Raw genomic sequence first — 21,837 nt, forward strand, 5'->3', positions numbered from 1 at the left:
TAGGTCTCTCTCCCTGCTGTTGAGGGAGGGATTCAAGGGAAGGAAACTTCAAGGAATGTGTTGAATGCTTTGAACAAAACAGACTGATACAAACAATTGAACCCAAACACACATGGACAGCCTGACTGACATGGTTGTAAATCTCCACCACACAAGCTGTGCTCTCATAGAGATGACCCAAACGGACCATGGACAATAATACTTTAATTGTTTACCCCATTTGCAAGCTCTCTAATTGTATGCATACACAGTATGTTAAACTGCATCGCATTTCTCAATTTGGTGGCGTTTTATTGTCTGCTGCAGGTCTCTGACACCAATTGAATTTTAAATGAATAGGTGGCAGTCACGCACGCTAGCTTTAGCTTACATGCCCTCTTATTGGTTTCAGAATTTCATGGTTGACATGTTTATAACACACATTCTGTTTGAACAGGGTATCTCCTTGCATCCCTACTAGTATGGTACTGCATGTCCAATCAGTGGCTTTCCCTTAGGTAATGGATTGAGTAACCAATGTCATCAAAGGGACAGACCTCAGACCGAAACAGCACTGGCTAGCGAAATTACTCTTATCAGTTAGTCAGCCCATAGTTAAATATAGTTTTTACTAATGATCACCCCCATTGTAAACGTTTTCCTTTTTTAAATGTTAAAGGTAGCTAGCTATGGTTAACTGAGTGCGACTTTTAGCTGGCTGCTTCCAGGCAGGGTCAGGACAATGGCAGCACAGTGCGCAGCTTGGCCACCTGCCAAGAGGGAAGGTGGATTGTTTGGCCCTTGCTGGTTGAGAGTGGTAACAAGGCTGTATTGTCCTCTGTCTATGGGACTCTCTCTCGTCGATTTTTTTTCTCTCTCTTTTGTAACAGTAAACGCTTGGTTAATGCACATAATTTGTAAAAGCCGTAATGTTCAAAATCAAACATATCAAGTCCAAGATGGCAAATGGAACTTTCTGGATTTGACAGTTGTGGCCAGCATTATGTTTTGAGATGCGAAATATGACCAATAGGGCAGGGTATCATCAGCAGAAAATGTGTGATTTTTGGATACATTCTGCTTAGCCATGGCTATCTTGACCTACCTCTGAAAGCAAATGGCTAAGGTTTGCTTTAGGTCATCGTCATCATGTTGTACCTCAACATTCAAATCCCCTATTTATAAATGTGTATTATTGTGGTTCAGGAACAGAACATCTGCCAGCGCTACGACCAGCTAATGGAGGCCTGGGAGAAGAAGGTGGAGCGGATGGAGAACAACCCGCGTCGCAAGGCCAAAGATAGCCGCACCAGAGAGTACTATGAGAGACAGTTCCCCGAGATACGCAAGCAGAGAGAGCAGCAGGAGCGCTTCCAGAGGTAAACTGAGGGAACAGTGAACTGGAATTCAACTTTTCTCTTGTTCTGCCTGGCGGCTACGATGTAGCAGATTAATCTAAAGTCTTCCCTTGATTGGTTGCGTCCTCTCGCCACCGCCGCAAAATGCATTGACGAGGTTCCTCCCCTCTTCCCACTGTTTTGACACAAAGGTGGAAGCTATACAATCAGTGCCTCATATAATAAGCAATTGCTATCACCTGTCCAGTTTCTTTCAGGTCAGTGCATAGTGATGGAGATAAAACAAGGAGAGAGGAGGCCTCTTCACACTATTCAGATGCATCCTAGGTGGTGTGCTGAAGGCAGTCTGCAGTGGACTTATCAGCTGGCTGTGTCAGAGGACAGAGTCCAGCCAGTGTCTGGCTGTTTCTGGCACACAGGCATGGGTCTTTCCCAAATGTTAAGAGGCAGGTCAGGGCTGTTTTGTTCAGACTGGTAGTACTAGACCAGGTAGAGAGAGAGCGCAAGCAGTGATTAGCCTCAAAAGTCTAGCAGATTTTCCCCCCCCCCCCCTTTTTTTTTGTGCACCAATGTCCCTGGTCTCTATTTTAAACTTATTTCCTTTTGAGAATTTTTCCCATATTTTGGATGCTATCATTGTAGCTGTAAAGAGTCAACATTTGGGTCAGGATGTGTCAAGGCATGTTGATTCATGATGTAATACAGTCCAGATTAAAAAGTTAAATGTGTCCTTTTTAGAAGTATTTTTTTCTGTAAAAAAACAAAACAGCAACTACTAGTCCACTATGCAGTAATTTCCCCCCAGTTTGAATGATTTCAGTCAATTTAAAGATGAACTTGTTTGGTCACAACATGTTGGCTATGTTTAATTGGATTCATGTTAGCTCTTTGCCTTTTGTGCTAATGGGGCTATTGTTGCCCCAGAATTAAGACATTAACCACCATTAACCACCATTACAAGTCCATAAGAACAAGGAAGCAACTGTACTTGTCTTTGATCCTTGTGATTTTCAGTTTTCCACTTCAAAGGCGTTTGCCAAACTCCCTAAATGTAAACTTTTTTTTAGAAATCATTCATTTGTACTTATTTTAAAGTAGGTTAACCCCTAAAAGTCTTCTGTGGGGAGATGGGTTCTACTAAGCTAACATTTCGAATTGTTTTAAGTTGGTCATACCATGGATAATTTAGCTATTTGAGTTTTAGGACCCCTGTAAGTATAAAATAAAAATGGAAATTGTCCTTTACTGCTATGGCTCATAGAAATGCATTGATTAACACACTTTAATAAATGGCAAAACATTCAGTCAAATGTATCATAAGGAATAAGGTTTTCAAGTGTCTGTCCTATATCTAGAAGATATAAGATACCTCAGATTATWAAAAAAAAATTGTGGACACATATTTAACAATATTTTGGGGGGGCACAACCACTTACATTTTTTTTTTTACCCGGTCCCGGGTTACCTTCAGAAGAGTCACGTGACACTTGTAGGTGTCATAGAGCAAAACAGAGAATACCATCATGTTCGTGAGAGTCATCTTTCTATGTAGTGGTCATAATAGTTTGTGGGCCAAACCGTTYGGTTTGGTGAGATGACGTTTTTGTGAGATGACTGATTTTTGGCATGTCAAATGGMGCTGTAGCTCTGCCACTTTCCACTAGAGATGTGAAAGGCCGACCTAGGCGAATGCGGTGGATTGAGACGTAGCCCATACAAAAAACATTGCTAGTTTAAACAGACAGATTTTGAAGGGTGCATCAATCAACTCTTAAGGATTAAGGAATGGTGAGGKAGGTAAACTTCTTCCTGAATGCATAAACAGCCTTGTTAGCAGACACAATGTTTTCCCTGCTTTGTTTGCAGATTTCTCAGAAAACCTGTTTGTTACAGCTAGATTTAGCCTCTTTTTTTTCTGTGAAGAGGTAACGGAAGGGTCATGAGGGAAGGAGGGGCACACTGTGATGTGATGGCACCTACCCAGTATTGTTATATGGAGGATGCACATTTGGTATTTTTAAAAGGTCATTATGTTTCTTAATTTCCGTGTTTGTTCTCCAATTTAGGGTTGGTCAGAGAGGAACTGGAATGTCTGCGACCATTGCCAGAAGCGAGCATGAGATTTCTGAAATCATCGATGGCCTTTCTGAACAGGAGGTGAGTGCTGTCAACTTTGAAACATCTCAGTTAAAGGTCATCATCCATTACCACTTCCTCTAGTTCTCAAGAATTGTAGGCGTGTCATTGGCTACATCCCGATTGTCTACCCTTCTCTCTGTGCACTTCCTGTCATGGATTTCACAATGGTTGAAACTCCCTCCAGCCAATGCTTGCACCAATCCTATGCTTTTAAATTAATGATGAAGTATGCAAGTACATACTTAGGAAGAACGGTGTAGAATCTGGATGCAGCCATTCAATCATCAGAGTCAAGTTCAAGTTGAAACAAGGTTAACAAAGATTGAAATTGCTAAACCCCTCTCGTCCAATAGAATAACGAGAAGCAGATGAGACAGCTGTCCGTCATCCCACCCATGATGTACGACACCGAGCAGAGGCGAGTCAGGTTCATCAACATGAACGGCCTGACGGATGACCCCATGAAGGTGTACAAGGCTCGGCAGTTCATGAATGTGTGGACCGAACACGAGAAGGAGATCTTCAAAGAAAAGTGAGTACCAGTTATTTTTTTGTCCTTCTAGCAGGGATCATCAACTAGATTCAGCTGTGGGACGATTTCTTCTTGAGCAGATGGTCAGGGGGCTGGAACATAATTACAAATTTGTAGACTGCAAATTGACCACAAGAAGTCCAACAGACAATATTTGATTTAAACTATTTCAGTCCTTGCTTACATTTGTCTACGATCACATATCTCTATGTGTAGGAATACTTTTGAACAGATTTTCTCAGTTAAAATCACTTGGAGCTAGGGCTAACCCCATTTAGTCGACTAGTCGATTGTTTGGTCAATAGGCTGTTGGTCGACCGAGATTTCTTTAGTCGAGCAGTACAAAAAATAAATAAATTATCATGGTGTACAAGACACCTGTGATTCGCACTGAGTGGACTGATCCATTAAGGAGGCTGTGGGGATGGCGCAGTTTAAGACTTGGTACTGAAATTGTATGTGGTTATATTACATAAGAACAATGGTGCAATACTAATAAAAATGATATTATTTTATAACAAATGCGCTTTCTCCCTTGTAGGATAGCGGTTGCTGTCCATGGTTCCGAAACGCATCAGTGTGCTGTTGAATTGGCAACATGGTCTAAAAGGCACCATGTGCATAATAGCATAGTTAACCAGCATATTGGTATTGAGAACAATACTGAAGCCAGCAGCAGAATGAGGAGATGAGATAACAGCCCTTGCCTTATTGTCTAAGAAAAGTGAGGRGAGAGGAAACCCAAACTTAATTAGGTCTATAATCAATAGCCTAACTGTTAAATGTGCCTGAGTTTATAAATCATCAGTATATCTACATAAATAAGACTGATCCAGCTTCTGTTGCCTGCTTTAGTGTTTTTTTAATAGCCTACTGATTCCGTGAGCACCAAGCCTCATGCAACGACATGTCCAGTAAACAATTTTGGCTGTTTTTATTCTTTGCTTTGCTGTAATAATGGCTTTCTTCTTTTTTTCTGTTAAAACAGCCTCTGGTATTATTTATAATTTGTCTGAAAAATAATATTTATAATAATAACACCTTGATCCCGTTCTTGTTTTTGTTATTATACTTAGAGGATGCCTGGATATTTTTTTTAAATGCCTTCCTCACCATCTTGAATAAGCATGCCCCATTCAAGAAATTTAGAACCAGGAACAGATATAGCCCTTGGTTCTCTCCTGACCTGACTGCCCTTAACCAACAGAAAAACATCCTATGGTGTTCTGCATTAGCATCGAACAGCCCCCGTGATATGCAACTTTTCAGGGAAGCTAGAAACCAATATACACAGGCAGTTAGAAAAGCCAAGGCTAGCTTTTTCAAGCAGAAATTTGCTTCCTGCGCAACACAAATTCAAAAAAGTTCTGGGACACTGTAAAGTCCATGGAGAATAAGAACACCCCTCCCAGCTTCCAACTGCACTGAAGATAGGAAACACTGTCACCACCGATAAATCCACTATAATTGAGAATTTCAAAAGCATTTTCTATGGCTGGCCATGCTTTCCACCTGGCTACCCCTACCCCGTCAACAGCACTGCACCCCCCACAGCTACTCGCCCAAGCCTTCCCCATTCTCCTTCTCCCAAATCCAGTCAGCTGATGTTCTGAAAGAGCTGCAAAATCTGGACCCCTACAAATCAGCCGGCTAGATAATCTGGACCCTTTCTTTCTAAAATTATCTGCTGAAATTGTTTCCACCCCTATTACTAGCCTTTTCAACCTCCTCTTCGTGTCGTCTGAGATTCCCAAAGATTGAAAGCAGCTGCGGTTATCCCCCTCTTCAAAGGGGACACTCTTGACCCTAACAGCTACAGCCTATATCTATCCTACCCTGCCTTTCTAAGGTCTTCGAAAGCCAAGTCAACAAACAATTACCGACAATTTCGAATCCCACCATACCTTTTCCGCTATGCAATCTGGTTTCAGAGCTGGTCATGGGTGCACCTCAGCCACGCTCAAGGTCATAAACGATATCTTAACCGCCATCGATAGGAAACAATACTGTGCAGCCGTATTCATTGACCTGGCCAAGGCTTTGACTCTGTCAATCACCACATCCTCATCGGCAGACTCGACAGCCTTGGTTTCTCTAATGATTGCCTCGCCTGGTTCACCAACTACTTCTCTGATCGAGTTCAGTGTGTCAAATCGGAGGGTCTGTTGTCCGGGCCTCTGCAGTCTCTATGGGGTGGCCACAGGGTTCAATTCTTGGACCGACTCTCTTCTCTGTATACATCAATGATGTCGCTCTTGCTGCTGGTGACTCTGATCCATCTCTACCAGACGACACTATTCTGATAACTTCTGGCCCTTCTTTTGACACTGTGTTAACAACCCTCCAGGCGAGCTTCAATGCCATACAACTCTCCTTCCGTGGCCTCCATTTGCTCTTAAATACAAGTAAAACTAAATGCATGCTCTTCAACCGATCGCTGCCTGCACCTGCCCGCCTGTCCAACATCACTACTCTGGACGGCTCTGACTTAGAATATGTGGACAACTACAAATACCTAGGTGTCTGGTTAGACTGTAAACTCTCCTTCCAGACTCACATCAAACATCTCCAATCCAAAATTAAATCTAGAATTGGCTTCCTATTCCGCAACAAAGCATCCTTCACTCATGCTGCCAAACATACCCTTGTAAAACTGACCATCCTACCAATCCCGACTCGTGATGTCATTTACAAAATAGCCTCCAAAACCCTACTCAATAAATTGGATGCAGTCTATCACAGTGCCATCCGTTTTGTCACACAAAGCCCCATATACTACCCACCACTGCGACCTGTACACTCGCGTTGGCTGGCCCTCGCTTCATACTCGTCGCCAAACCCACTGCTCCAGGTCATCTACAAGACCCTGCTAGGTAAAGTCCCCCCTTATCTCAACTCGCTGGTCACCATAGCAGCACCTACCTGTAGCACGCGCTCCAGCAGGTATATCTCTCTGGTCACCCCCAAAACCAATTCTTCCTTTGGCGCCTCCTCCTTCCAGTTCTCTGCTGCCAATGACTGGAACGAACTACAAAAATCTCTGAAACTGGAAACACTTATTCCCTCACTAGCTTTAAGCACCAGCTGTCAGGACAGCTCATAGATTACTGCACCTGTACATAGCCCATCTATAATTTAGCCCAAACAACTACCTCTTTACTACTGTATTTATTTATTTATTTTGCTCCTTTGCACCCCATTATTTCTATCTCTACTTTTATCTCTACTATCTCTACTCTACTTTTTTTTTACTTGCTATATTGTATTTACTTTGCCACCATGCCTTTTTATATTTTTATTTATTATATATATATTTTGTTTGCCTTCACCTCCCTTATCTCACCTCACTTGCTCATATTGTATATAGACTTATTTTTCACTGTATTATTGACTGTATGTTTGTTTTACTCCATGTGTAACTATGTGTTGTGTATGTGTCGAACTGCTTGCTTTATCTTGGCCAGGTCGCAATTGAAATGAGAACGTGTTCTCAATTTGCCTACCTGTTAAATAAAGTGAAATAAAAAAAATAAAAATAAAAAAAATAATAAGTAATGTCATTATCATTAGTTGGCTTAGTATAGCAGCCTCTGTATAAACCACCATCGAAGTGTATAACCACCATCGAAGTGTATACCTAAGGGATATCCTGTTTAGTCTTAATATCTACCGTACATTACTTAGACCTAAATTTCAATACTTCTATAGGCTATTGTATCAATCATTCATTCGGGGCCAATTGTGCGCCGCCCTATGGGACTCCCGATCACAGCCGGTTGTGATCCAGCCCTGGATCGAACCCGGGTCTGTAGTGACGCCTCTAGCGCTGTGATGCAGTGCCTTAGACCGCTGTKCCACTCGGGAGGCCCTCCAATATTCTGTATCTTATCCACAGATAGTTCTCTGACCTCTTGGCTAGTGCTTTGTGGAAAAATATCATTCTGAACAAATTCTCTCGTACATGATTTAAATTGTTTCCCACCGCGAATCCAAGTTCACTTGGAATTCCAAAATGTATCAAATGCCTGCCGAGGATAGAAAAGCATTTAGCGACTCTAGGCTGCAAATATTTTTTATGGAGGTTAGTGGCATCCTAACTCAACATTGTTTTCTTTCACTTAGCAGAAKATCTTTGGCTATGAATTGAAGAGGGGATATATTTCTTTAGCACCATCTAGCCTGACGACTCACACTGAAGTTGTTTGCTACGTACTTTAGTCCGAGACTGCCATCGCTGAAGTAATTTGTTGTGAGGGGCACAAGGGGCATTGTAGAAAACAGTCATCAGTGATTGGATTGACACATTACCCACGTTTTCTGGCTCTGGCCCAACCCATCGGTTTCTGGACCAATCAGACAGCCCCGAATGTGTTTGCATTTGGTGACGTGTCGGGCAGGTACTCAGATCCAGACTTTTGCAGAGAAGAAACTTAAGTCCGTGGACGTGGTGTAGCCTTTGGCCGGACCAAGGAGTCTGGGTAGCCAGGCAACCATCCCTCAGCTGTATACCAAAACAAGTGGCGGGGCTGCCGTTTATTTTTTGAATCCCAAAATGTAGCTTTAACCGTGACTATTTTCCCTTGTTTTTCTCACAGGTTTGTTCAGCACCCAAAAAATTTTGGCCTCATTGCTTCTTATCTAGAGAGAAAGGTGAGCTACGGTGGATTGAATTCATTCTCTGGTGATTTTACTCTGTAGTAAAGCCTATTCTCCACTCTCCCCCATATGTTTATGAAGTTAATCCAACAAACCCAAAAGCACATGGTTTGCATTTGTTGTCTGTTATTTAAATGTTTCATGGGCTCATATGTCCCTCTGTCATCTCTCTCTCTGCAGTGTGTGTCCGATTGTGTCCTGTACTACTACTTGACCAAGAAGAACCAGAACTACAAGACACTGGTGAGACGCAACTACGGCAGACGGCGAGGGAGAAACCACGTGAGTTCTAGAGCGCATCATCACTAGGGAATGACTAAATGTATTTGTGTTAATGAATGGGCTTTGGAAATACCGAGAGGCTGTCTGGGTGGGATTTAACCAGTAAATAGTGCTTGTGTCAGGGACTGGCATGCCAATGCCCCCCCCTGTTTTCGAGTGTCCCTCAAATGGAGCAACTAGTTACACGGAGAGATAACCCTATGGAATGGAACATTTTACTGCATCACTCGCGAACAGAAGAAGCAGCCAAAGGATAGCCTACCACGCAATTCATTGATGACGAGACTTGTGTTTTTCACAATACCTGTACTGGTGGCATTAATAGCTTTCCTTATATTTCTCATGCAAGAAATACGTACTTACCATATGAGTAACATACAGTATGAGAACTGCAAAATAACAATATGCCCGTAATGTACCTGTAGTTCAATGTGGAGTAGTACTGAAGCATGACATTCCATAATAGCAGTTTGACATTTTAACAGTTGCGTTTCATTTGCTCAGTCATTTTCTGCAATTACTGAACCAGTGGAAGCAATTAAACATTAAAACCACTGTTCTGAACTAATATTAATACCAAATGTTTTAGGGTCCATACACGGATCAGCTRCTACGTATTTGTATTTATTATGGATCCCCATTAGCTACTCTTCCTGGGGTCCAGCAAAATTAAGGCAGTTTATACAGTTTTAAAAACATTACAATACATTCACAGATTTCACAACACATAGTGTGCCCTTAGGCCCCTACTCCACCACTACCACATATCTACAGTACTAAATCCATGTGTATGTATAGTGCTTATGTTATCGTGTGTGTGTATGTGCCAATGTTTGTGTTGCTTCACAGTCCCCGCTGTTCCATAAAGTGTTTTTCCCCCCTGTTTTTTAAATCTAATTTTACTGCTTGCGTCAGTTACTTGATGTGGAATAGAGTTCCATGTAGTCATGGCTCTATGTAGTACTGTGTGCTTCCCATAGTCTGTTCTGGACTTGGGGACTGTGAAGAGACCTCTTGTTGCATGTCTTGTGGGGTATGCATGGGTGTCCGAGCTGTGTGCCTGTAGTTTAGACAGATAGCTCGGTGCATTCAACATGTACCTCTCATAAATAAAAGTAGTGATGAAGTCAATCTCCTCCACTTTCAGCCAGGAGAGATTGACATGCATATTATTATTAGCTCTCTGTGTACATCCAAGGGCCAGCCATGCTGCCCTGTTCTGAGCCAATTGTCTTTTTTTGTGGCACCTGACCTCCAGACTGAACAGTAGTCATGGTGTGACAAAACTAGGGCCTGTAGGACCTGCCTGGTTGATAGTGTTAAGGCAGAGCATTGCTTTATTATAGACAGCCTTCTCCCCATCTTAGCTACTACTGCGTTAATATGGTTTGACCATGACCGTTTACAATCTAGGGTTACTCCAAGCAGTTTAGTCATCTCAACTTGCTCAATTTCCACATTATTTATTACATGAGTTGAGGTTTAGGGTTTAGTGAGTGTTTTGTTCCAAATACAATGATTTTAGTTTTTGGGCTAACTTATTCCTTGCCACCCACTCTGAAACTGACTGCAGCTCTTTGAGTGTTGCAGTCATTTCAGTTGCTGTAGTAGCTGACGTGTATAGTGTTGAGTCATCCGCATACATAGACACTCTGGCTTTACTGGCTTTACTCAAAGCCAGTGGCATATCATTAGTAAAAATTGAAACAAGCAAGGGGCCTAACCAGCTACCCTGGGGAATTTCTGATTCTAACTGGATTATTTTTGAGAGGCTTCCATTTAAAGAATGTCCTCTGTTCTGTTAGACAAKTAACTCTTTATCAACAATATAGCAGGGGGTGTAAAGCCATAACACACATTTTTCCAGCAGCAGACTATGATCGATAATGTCAAAAGCTGCACCAAAGTCTAACAAGACAGCCCCCACAATAATTTTATCATCAGTCATTTGTGTAAGTGCTGTGCTTGTTGAGTGTCCTTCCCTATAAGCATGCTGAAATTATGTTGTTAATTTTTTTTTACTGTGAAATATCCATGTATTTGGTCAGACACAATTTATTCCAGAAGTTTAATAAGGGTAGGTAATAAGCTGATTGGTCAGCTATTTGAGCCAGTAAAGGGGGCTTTACTATTCTTGGGTAGCAGAATGACTTGAGCTTCCCTCTAGGCCTGAGGGCACACGCTCTCTAGTAGGCTTAAATTGACTATGTGGCAAATAGGAGTGGCAATATCATCTGCTATTATCCTCAGTAATTTTCCATCTAGATTGTCAGACCCTGGTGGCTTGTCATTGTTGATAGACAACAATAATTTTTTCACCTCTTACACACTGACTTTACAGAATTCAAAAGTAGAATTCTTGTCTTTCATAATTTGGTCTGATATACTTGGATGTGTAGTGTGAATGTTTGTTGCTGGCATGTCATCCCCAAGTTTGCTAATCTTGCCAATGAAAAAGTCATTAACTTCTTATGGTTGCATCCTGCTACCGGGATCGATATGACAGCAGCCAGTGAAAGTGCAGGGCGCCAAATTCAAACAGAAATCTCATAATTAAAATTCCTCAAACATACATGTGTCTTATATCAGTTTAAAGGTTATCTTGTTGTTAATCCCACCAAAGTGTCCGATTTCAAATAAGCACTACAAACGATTGTTAGGTCACCACAATAAGCACAGTCATTTTTCCAGCGAAAGATAGCTTTCACAAAAAGCAGAAATAGAGATAAAATTAATCACTAACCTTTGATTATCTTCATCAGATGACACTCATAGGACTTCATGTTACACAATACATGCATGTTTTGTTTGATAAAGTTNNGCTACCGGGATCGATATGACAGCAGCCAGTGAAAGTGCAGGGCGCCAAATTCAAACAGAAATCTCATAATTAAAATTCCTCAAACATACATGTGTCTTATATTATTTTAAAGGTAATCTTGTTGTTAATTTCAAATATGCTTTTCAACGAAAGCACTACAAACGATTATGTTAGGTCACCACCAAACCACAATAAGCACAGCCATTTTTCCAGCGAAAGATAGCTTTCACAAAAAGCAGAAATAGAGATAAAATGAATCACTAACCTTTGATTATCTTCATCAGATGACACTCATAGGACTTCATGTTACACAATACATGCATGTTTTGTTTGATAAAGTTCATATTTATAACAAAACATCTGAGTTTACATTGGCGCGTTACATTCACTAGTTCCAAAAACATCAAGTGATTTTGCATAGCCACATCGTTTCAACAGAAATACTCATCATAAATGTGGATGATAATACAAGTTATACACATGGAATTATAGATATACCTCTCCTTAATGCAACCGCTGTGTCAGATTTTWAAAAAACTTTACGGAAAAAGCAAATCATGCAATAATCTGAGACKGAGCTCAGAACAATAGCCAAATTAGCCGCCATGTTGGGGTCAACAGAAACTACATGATGAATGTTTCCTTACCTTTGATGAACTTCATCAGAATGCAGTCCTAGGAATCCCAGGTCAACAATAAATGCTTGATTTGTTCGATAATGTTCGTTATTTATGTCCAATTAGCTACTTTGGTTAGCGGTAAACAATTCCAAAGTCACAAAGCGCATCCGCTATAATGTGACAATGTCCAAAAGTTCCGTAACAGTCAGTAGAAACATGTCAAACGATGTACTGAATCAATCTTTAGAATGTTGTTAACATACATCTTGAATAACGTTCCAACCGGAGAATTAGATCGACTTCAGAAGAGCGATGGAACGGACGTCCTACTCATGTGAAGGCGCATGGTGAATGCGTGATCAGCTCGTGGCAGTGATTACTCATTCCTGTCTCCTTCGGCCCCCCTTCACATTAGAGTCATCAGACAAAGTTCTATTGACTGTTGACATCCAGTGGAAGCCGTAGGAAGTGAAAACTCATCAATATCTCGCTGTAATTTCAATGAGAGCTTGGTTGAAAATCTGCCACCTCAGAAACAATTCAAACAGGAAGTGGAACTTCTCAGGTTTTACTGCCCCTGCAGCCATAAGAAGTTAAAGAAGAAGCCATCTGATTCAATGAACAAAGGAGCCGAGTTCGCTTTTTTACCCAAAATTTCATTTAAGGTGCCCCAAAGCTTTTTACTATAATTTTTACTATAATTTGTCTTTGTTTCATAGTGTAGTTTTCTTCAGTCACATGATTTCTTAATTTGTAGTATGTTTGCCAATTAGTTGGGCTGCCAGACTTAATTGCCAACCATACCATTTTTCAATTCCTCATCAATCCAAGGTGATTTAACCTGTCTGACTCTGGTGTTCCGCTAGCGGAACTCCTCCCACATTCCACTGAAAAGCCAGAGCGCGAAATTCAAAAAATATTTTTTAGAAATATTTAACTTTCACACATTAACAAGTCCAATRCAGMMAATGAAAGATACACATCTTGTGAATCCAGCCAACAGGTCCGATTTTTAAAATGTTTTACAGCGAAAACACCACGTATATTTATGTTAGCTCACCACCAAATACAAAAAAGGACAGACATTTTTCACAGCACAGTAGCATGCACAAAGCCAACCTAACTAAACTAGAACCAACCAAACTAACCAAGAAAAACTTCATCAGATGACAGTCCTATAAACATGTTACACAATAAATCTATGTTTTGTTCGAAAAATGTGCATATTTGAGGTATAAGTCAGTTTTACAATGCAGCTAACATCACAGCTACCGTCAAAAAATAGCACCGAAGCAGCCAGAGTAATTATAGAGACCAACGTGAAATACTATATACTCATCATAAAACATTTCTGAAAAATCGATGGTGTACAGCAAATAAAGACAAACATCTTGTGAATCCAGCCAATATTTCAGATTTTTTTAAGTGTTTTACAGCGAAAACCACAATATAGCATTATATTAGCTTACTACAATAGCCTACCACACTACCGCATTCATTCATCAAGGCACAGTTAGCGATAGCAATAGGCACGTTAGCGTTAGCGAATAAACCAGCAAAAGATATTAAATTTCACTAACCTTCATAAACCTTCCTAGATGGACAGTCCTATAACATCAGGTTATTACATTACACTTATGTTTTGTTCGAAAATGTGCATATTTAGAGCTGAAATCAGTGGTTACACAATATGCTAACGTAGCATCTTTTTCCCAGAATGTGCAGATATTTCTATTAGACTCTCACCTATTCTGACCAAATAGCTATTCAAAACATTACAAAAAATACATGTTGTATAGGAAACGATAGATTCATTATTCTTAATGCAATCGCAGTGTTAGAATTCTAAAAATATCTTCATTACGACATAAGGCTTAGTTATGGTAAGTGAAAGCCCAAAACCTGACGCAAAAATAATAGTACACAGTTCGACAGAATATGAATTGCATCCCAAAATGGGTTCTACCTTTGATGATTTTCCATCAGAATGTTGTACAAGGGGTCCTTTGTCCAGAACCGTCTTTGTTTGGTATCAGAACTTCGTTTTTCCCTCTTGAATTAGCAAGCACACTGGCCAAGTGGCGCGAAGCTATCCTTCCTGAACATATGCAACAAAGCAACACGCCTAACTCCCGAAAAAATCAAATATCTAATAAAACTATATTGAAAAAACATACTTTACGATGATATTGTGACATGTATCAAATAAAATCAACGCAGGATATTCGCCTAACGACAGCTTTTCAGCACGCGCCTTTGCAGAAAACAGAAAATGGGTACACGTTGTTCCAAGAGGATGTATTCCACCTCAGAACAAGATAATCAACTCATTTTCTCTCTCACTTCCTCTTGACACCTAGGGAAGGTGTATGACCTTGAACAGAACATAGATTTCAGACTTTCCACTTCCTGGTCACAAAGTGTGCTGCCAAATGAGTTCTGTTTACCCACAGACAAAATTCAAACGGTTTTAGAAACTAGAGAGTGTTTTCTATCCAATAGTAATAATAATATGCATATTGTACGAGCAGAATTGAGTACGAGGCCGTTTAAATTGGGCCGATTTTCCCCCAAAGTGAAACAGCGCCCCTGTCCTCATCAGGTTAACGAGTTTTTAGTAATTTTCTTAATGGTGTGTGCTTATTGTATAAAGTTTCATAAATGCGTCAAGTGCAGTGTCTGGTTGCTCCTCACTACACACCACAGACCAGCAAATATTCTTTACTTCATCAACATATGAATCACTACAAAACTTATTGTATGACCTCTTATACACTATATGTAGGCCAGCCTTTGGAACTTTGGTTTTCCTAATATGGCTATTATATTGTGATCACTACATCCTATGGATTTGGATACTGCTTTAACTTCTACCGAGTCAGAAACCCGGATCCGGGAGCACCCCCACCCCCACCAGTAAAAAGCTGAATAGCATAGCTAGCATAGGTCACAAGTAAATAGTAGCATCTAAATATCATTCAATCACAAGTCCAAATACCAGATGAAAGATCCACTTCTTGTGAATCCAGCAATCATTTCTGATTTTTAAAATGTTTTACAGGGAAGACACTATGTAAATCTATTAGCTAACCACGTTAGCAAAAGACACCATTTTTCTTTGTCCACATATTTTTTCTCTCCACCAGTAGCTATCACCAATTCGGCCAATAAAGATATGATAGCCACTAACCAAGAAAAAACCTCATCAGATGACAGTCTGATAACATATTTATTGTATAGGATAGTTTTTGTTAGAAAATTGCATATTTCAGGTAGAAATCATAGTTTTACAATTGCACCCACCATCACAACTCGACTAGAGATAAAATACAGAGAGCAACGTGTATTACCATTACTCATCATAAAACATTTCATAAAAATAGACAAAGCATAGCAATGGAAAGACACAGATCTTGTGAATTCAGACAATATTCAGATTTTCTAAGCGTTTTACAGCGAAAACACATATAACGTTATATTAGCATACCACATGTGCAACGTTACCCCAGGCATTAATCCAAGGCAACGGGAGCGATAACGTTATGATCACCAAAATATATTAATTTTTTCACTAACCTTCTCGAATTCTTCGATGACACTCCTGTAACATCATATTACAACATACATATAGAGTTTGTTCGAAAATGTGCATATTTAGCCACAAAAAAACGTGGTTATACAATGAGAAAGTAGCAAAACTGGCCTGAAAATGTCGGCGCTATCTTTGAGAGTGATCTAGTCTAATCGATAGCTAATCATAAACTTGACACAAAAATACCGGGTTGACAGGAATCGAAAGACAAATTAGTTCTTTATGCAATCGCTGACTTACATTTCAAAAATTATCCTTACTGTGCAATACCGGGTCCGCCAAGCGAAGCTACACATAACAAAATGGCGATATATGCGTTTAAACATTTTTCAACAGAACAGCGATTTATCATCATAAATAGTTCTTACTGTGAGCTGTTCTTCCATCAGAATCTTGGCCAATGTATCCTTTCTCGGTCTAATCGTCTTTTGGTCGAAAGATGTCCTCTTGTCCCGTCGAAATGGCCAATAACTCGGTATGTACAGGAAACGTGCCCAGCTCATGGAAGGGTGTCACAAATAAATTCCTCAAAATCGCACTAAACGGATATAAATTGCTATAAAACGGTTTAAATTAACTACCTTATGAAGTTTTTAACACCTATAACAAGTAAAAACATGACCGGCGATATATTACTGGCTAAACCAAGGCTTGGAAAGAGGTCGGTCCAACGCCTTCCGTCGGTCGAGCGCAGGGTCCAAAGGAAAGCTACTTCCGGTCTTTTGTGTTTTTATACGGGCCCTGATTGCGCAAATCGAGCTTCACGATTGCAAGATTGTCACCACTACTGACTGAACATGCAAGAGGAAGGTGTAGGCAGTGTTTGTATCCTCATAGCATTCACAGGGACATTAAAACTGACCTGGGACCAGAGGCCAAGATTTCTGAAATCTCACTCCCTGTCAGGAAAAGTGCTGTAGAWWGAGTTCTGTTYCACTCAGAGACATAATTCCAACGGTTATAGAMACTARAGAGTGTTTTCTATCCAATAATAACAATAATATGCATATTGTACGAGCAAGAATTGACTACTAGGCAGTTTAATTTGGCAATGTCAAAAAAAATAAAGTGCTAACAGCACCCCCTATTGACAAAAGGTTAAAGCAAATATCTGCTGCATTAGTAAAGATGTGATCAATACATGTTGATGATTTAATTCCTGTGCTGTTTATATCTACCCTGGTAGGTTGACTGACAACCTGATCCAGGTTCCAGGCACTGGTTACAGTTTGAAGTTTTTTCCTGAGTGGGCAGCTTGATTATAGCCAGTCAATATTTAAATCACCTGGAAATTATATTTCTCTGATATCACATACATTATCAAGCATTTCACACATATTATCCAGATACTGACTGTTTGCACTTGGTGGTCTATAGCAGCTTCCCAAAAGAATGGGCTTCAGGTGAGGCAGATGAACCTGTAGCCATATTACTTCAACAGTATTTAACATTAGATCGTCTCTAAGCTTTACACGAATGTGGTCCTCAATATAGACCGCAACACCGCCTCCATTGGCATTTCGGTCTTTTCTGTAGATGTTGTAACCATGTTTTGCTACTACTGAATCATCAAAGGTGTTATCTAAGTGAGTTTCAGAGAGAGTCAGAATATCAATGTCATCCGTTACAAGCAAGTTATTGACTTCATGGACCTTGTTTCTTAGGCTACATGTGTTAACATGGGCTATTTTTAGCACTTTTCTGGGTTGCTGGATTGTTTTTCATGCTTTACTGGGAAGCTTATCAGAAGTAGACTTACTCATGTTATTTACGTTGACGCTGATAGTGCAGGGTGAGCTGAATAAAGTGGTCTTCCTACTATTGCACACCGCCTCAGTGCTAACAGTGTAACTCTGGTTTATAGGCTCAATTTCTGCTTACAATAGCTGTAGGATAAACATATGTATTCAGTGCAATTAAGGGTACATAAATTGAATTTCTTACATTGTGTTTGCCAATGATCATGTACATTTGATGCAGCATTATGACGACTCATTGTTTCAACACAGCCTTGAAATGCGGGGACAGAGTCCAGGAGCCAAGATGATTTGGRTGGACTCCGTCATTCCTGTAGAGTATCTTCTGTTTACAGAAGGTGTCAAAGTTATCAATAAAAGTGACTCCAGCAGAGMTACAGTAGTATTTTAGCCAGATGTGTAATGCCAGCAGTCTGCTGAATCTTTCACACCCGCATGTTTCTCATATCAAAATTGACTGAGCACAGAATGCATCCCTGCGCTTTCTACAATGAGAATATCAAACACAGTTCAGAGCGTGATGTCAGATGTGTCATATCAGAATCGGTGCTTCATCCAATATCACGTGTGACAGCTGTCATCAGTCAGCCGCATCACCTAACCAACCATTAGCATTAGGCCTACATTAGCCTACTCAGCTGCTTCTCTCCGTTCCCTCTTTCTGCGCATCTCCATCAGTTTTAAAATGTTATTTAGCCGTGATGGCGATCTGGGGTGTGCTGACAGTGAGGCTTCTGTTACATTTGTGTAATTATTGGAGCGGCTCGAGCGCGAGAAACGTGAATATATTGTATATTTGAACTTCGGCTGTAAGAACAAGGGCACATTACGGTCTGACTAGGCTTCACTGTCATCGCATTCTCCGAGTGCCACTGTCATAGAGGGGAAAACAGAGCACAGCGACCACATTGCGGCTTTACATCGCTGAAAACCGCGTGTCTATAGACCAAACAACTCAAAAGTTATGCCCTGTATTATCGGAGCTATATCTTCTCCCCTTTCTACCACGAATCGCGCATTTTATAGAATTCCATAAATCGGGTCACGGGCCATTTTAAACTACTTGTGGGCCGCACATTTTTTTTTTAATAACAAATGATCTTGTTTAGTAATGTTACCTAGCTAGCTAACTTGGTAACTTGGATGGCAAAAAAACTATATTTGGATATGAGCAAATCAGCTGTAAAATTTTCTGCAAAATATATTTTTTGCCTTTTTTATAATGCTTTAAAAATGTACTTAAACATCCAAGTGTAAACACTTAAGGAACTATATATGGCACATGCAAAATAAAAAAGCTAAACAAAACATCCCTTGCATGTAGGGCTGACCCCATTTAGTCAATTGTTAGGACGATAGGCTGTTGGTCAATGGACGATAGGCTGTTGGTCATCCCCACGATAGGCCGTGGGGATGACACACCAGTACCAGTAGTACATTTTACCATTAATTCCCATACATTTTAATCTACAATGTTTGGCTACGGTAATTTCTGAAAATGCATTCAATTTACTATTATTATTATTTGTCTTTTACCGTTCGCATTGTCAGTGGACACGTTGTTCACGGAGCGCACAACCGCGGCTACACTTGTGAGGAACACGTTTTGGTTTATTTCATTTCATTTAGGAGTGGTCAATTTTATTCTTTGTCTTTTGTTTGTAGCGCTCCTGTCGATGTTGAATAAGGACACCTAATTATACATAGAAGGAACAGAGCATGAGGCTACCTGGCCTGTGCGCAAATGTAGGCCTATAAATGTGGCCATTTGGGGATCGAACTCGCCAACACTGTGGAACTTCTCAAAGTAATTTTAATTTCACCTCAAACAGCAAGTAAGCAAAGTTTATTTATTTTTTACATCCATTGAGTGACAATAGTTCCTCAACGTAGCCTATTTGAAAAATCTTTCCAGCTCTCTTTCGATAACCACTCAGCGTGAAAGGGGGAAATAAATGTCATGCTCTGTTCCGGTGGAAACGTCATAAAATAGGCCTACCTGATTTTCTTCTTATCCATTGCGCACAAAGCCTATAGCTATGTCTGTCCGGAGCTCACTGGAGCAGGAAACTTTGAGGGCCCAGAATATTTTATACAATGGTGCAAGTTTTCTAGCACGAGCTTCAGGCCTGACCCAAGTTAATAGTTGAAACATTGTATCAAGTTCCTTGCAGACAGGTCATGTGTAGCCAATGTGATTTATAGGATATGTTTTTATCAGGATATTTTCTACCTGCAGGCTGCAATATTTTTGTTTGTTGGCTTTATTTAGGTTATTTTTACATAGTTGGCATGGTAATAGAAGTTACTTTTTAGATTTATCATTTTCATTTAGATTTGGATAGAATTTTGATTAAACACATGACAATGATTTTGATATACGAAGACTTTATTATAAATGAAATGAAACTGTTCCACGGAAATGTGCATATGAAAATCATAACGGCCACGCAGATCGGTAGAAATGGTATGAATAATTGGCACTCCAAATGGAAAAGGTTGCTGACCCGTGGTGTAGCCTATTAGGAGTGTAAAATCAGAATCTGCAAAGGCTAGCAGCAGCGGGAGGAAAAGGGTTGGGAACTTTTTTTAATTTTCTGGTTAGGCAATCTGGATTTGACTCCCTCTAGTCATTTGTGTCATAATTATTTAATCAGTGTGCTTAAAGCATCAGACAAGCTCAGTAGCCTACATATAGTTGATTTTATTAAAACATATAGGGTGTGTCTATAAGGGAAAAATACACATTTACAAATTTCGATTGGTCAAAAGAACAGACCAAGAAAAAAAAAGTTGTCGTGGACAGCCCTAAACCAATATAATCATAGGAAGGAGATGGATCTGTTTTGTTTTTGTGTAGCACAGGTGCAGAACATATAGAAAATGGTATCTTGATACTTGACTTGGCATCACATCGTTAGTAAAATGTTGGTATCTTGACAACCCTACTCTGAAAATAAGGCAATTGTTTGGCAGTTTACACAGTATTGATGTGTTTCCGTTTCACCTTTTTGGGCCCTCACCAGTTTGCATCCCTGCATTAAATAACAAGAATTACAATTCATACAAATTTCAAACGCACATAAAGCCAGCTAAATGTATATCTAGCTGGCTATGTTAGCTAGTCAGCTTGTTAAATAACAATTTGCTTAAATTAACATTTAAGAAAAATATACATGATTGTTTGTCTCCACATTTACAGTTAAGAGGAATATTTTAGTTAATGTTTTACATGATTCGTTGTGAAGTTATAATTACTTACATTTGTTTACGGCCTAGTATTTTTGTCAGCCATTATTCTTGAAGCAACTCTCCAGTGTTGGGTCGCAGAGCTTCATGGGAGTTTTGGGAAACACTTGATAGAAAGTCTGCTCCTGAAAAGGCACTACGCCTTGCTCAAAGTTGAATTGGGATACCACCACGACTCGATGGGGGGGTGTATTGGGATTGAGCCTATATAACATGTTAGTGACGACGTATTTGTTTATCATCCGCCATGGTTTGTTGGGCTTTGGAGCAGGAGGCCCTCTAGTAAGCAAACCTTATCTTGGCTGCTCTTATTTTATGTCCTACCCTCCCTCTTTAAGGGGTCTACACAGAATACGCAAACTCGGTCTACTGAGCATGTCAGTGTGGTTTTTCGTCACAAAAGGGTGCGCTTGTAGTGTGCGCCGACATTCGACGTACTTCCATGCCAGATGACAATTCTAACGTGCCGTATCATCCCTTCCGTAGCCGTGTAGGCAATGAAGCTTGCTTGGTTCCTTGATCTGATCTATATGCTATTGGCTATGCATCAAAGTAGCCTATTTTGCATTGATAAGCAAATATAATCTCAGCAACTGTTCAAACAGTAAACGAAAAAACATTGTAGCCTTATTATCCCCCCCCTCCCAAATGTATTTTGTTTTCGATGTAATAACTAGTGGTTCCAGGCTACTGGTAAAAACAGCTGTGAGATGTGCTTTTTTTGCATTGATAACCAAATATAATCTCAGCGAATGTTCAAATAATAAACCAAACAACATTGTAGCCTTATAGAATCCCACAAAATGTTTTTTGTTTAGAAGTGATCACATTATTCTAGGCTAAAACAAGCTA

General features: G+C 40.1%; 1 protein-coding gene across 1 annotated transcript in view; it reads left to right on the forward strand.

Annotated features, from left to right (window-relative positions):
• LOC111950912 (nuclear receptor corepressor 1) overlaps window positions 1–21,837 on the forward strand; it is a 128,394-nt gene that overhangs the window by 34,267 nt on the left and 72,290 nt on the right. Inside the window, exons 11-15 of the mRNA XM_070434265.1 lie at window positions 1,186–1,358; window positions 3,404–3,494; window positions 3,830–4,008; window positions 8,604–8,658; window positions 8,845–8,946. Of these exons, the coding sequence (XP_070290366.1) occupies window positions 1,186–1,358; window positions 3,404–3,494; window positions 3,830–4,008; window positions 8,604–8,658; window positions 8,845–8,946 (600 nt within the window). The remainder of the gene's footprint in view (window positions 1–1,185; window positions 1,359–3,403; window positions 3,495–3,829; window positions 4,009–8,603; window positions 8,659–8,844; window positions 8,947–21,837) is intronic.

This window comes from Salvelinus sp. IW2-2015, linkage group LG23, assembly GCF_002910315.2.
Source record: "Salvelinus sp. IW2-2015 linkage group LG23, ASM291031v2, whole genome shotgun sequence".
Lineage (NCBI taxonomy): Eukaryota > Metazoa > Chordata > Actinopteri > Salmoniformes > Salmonidae > Salvelinus > Salvelinus sp. IW2-2015.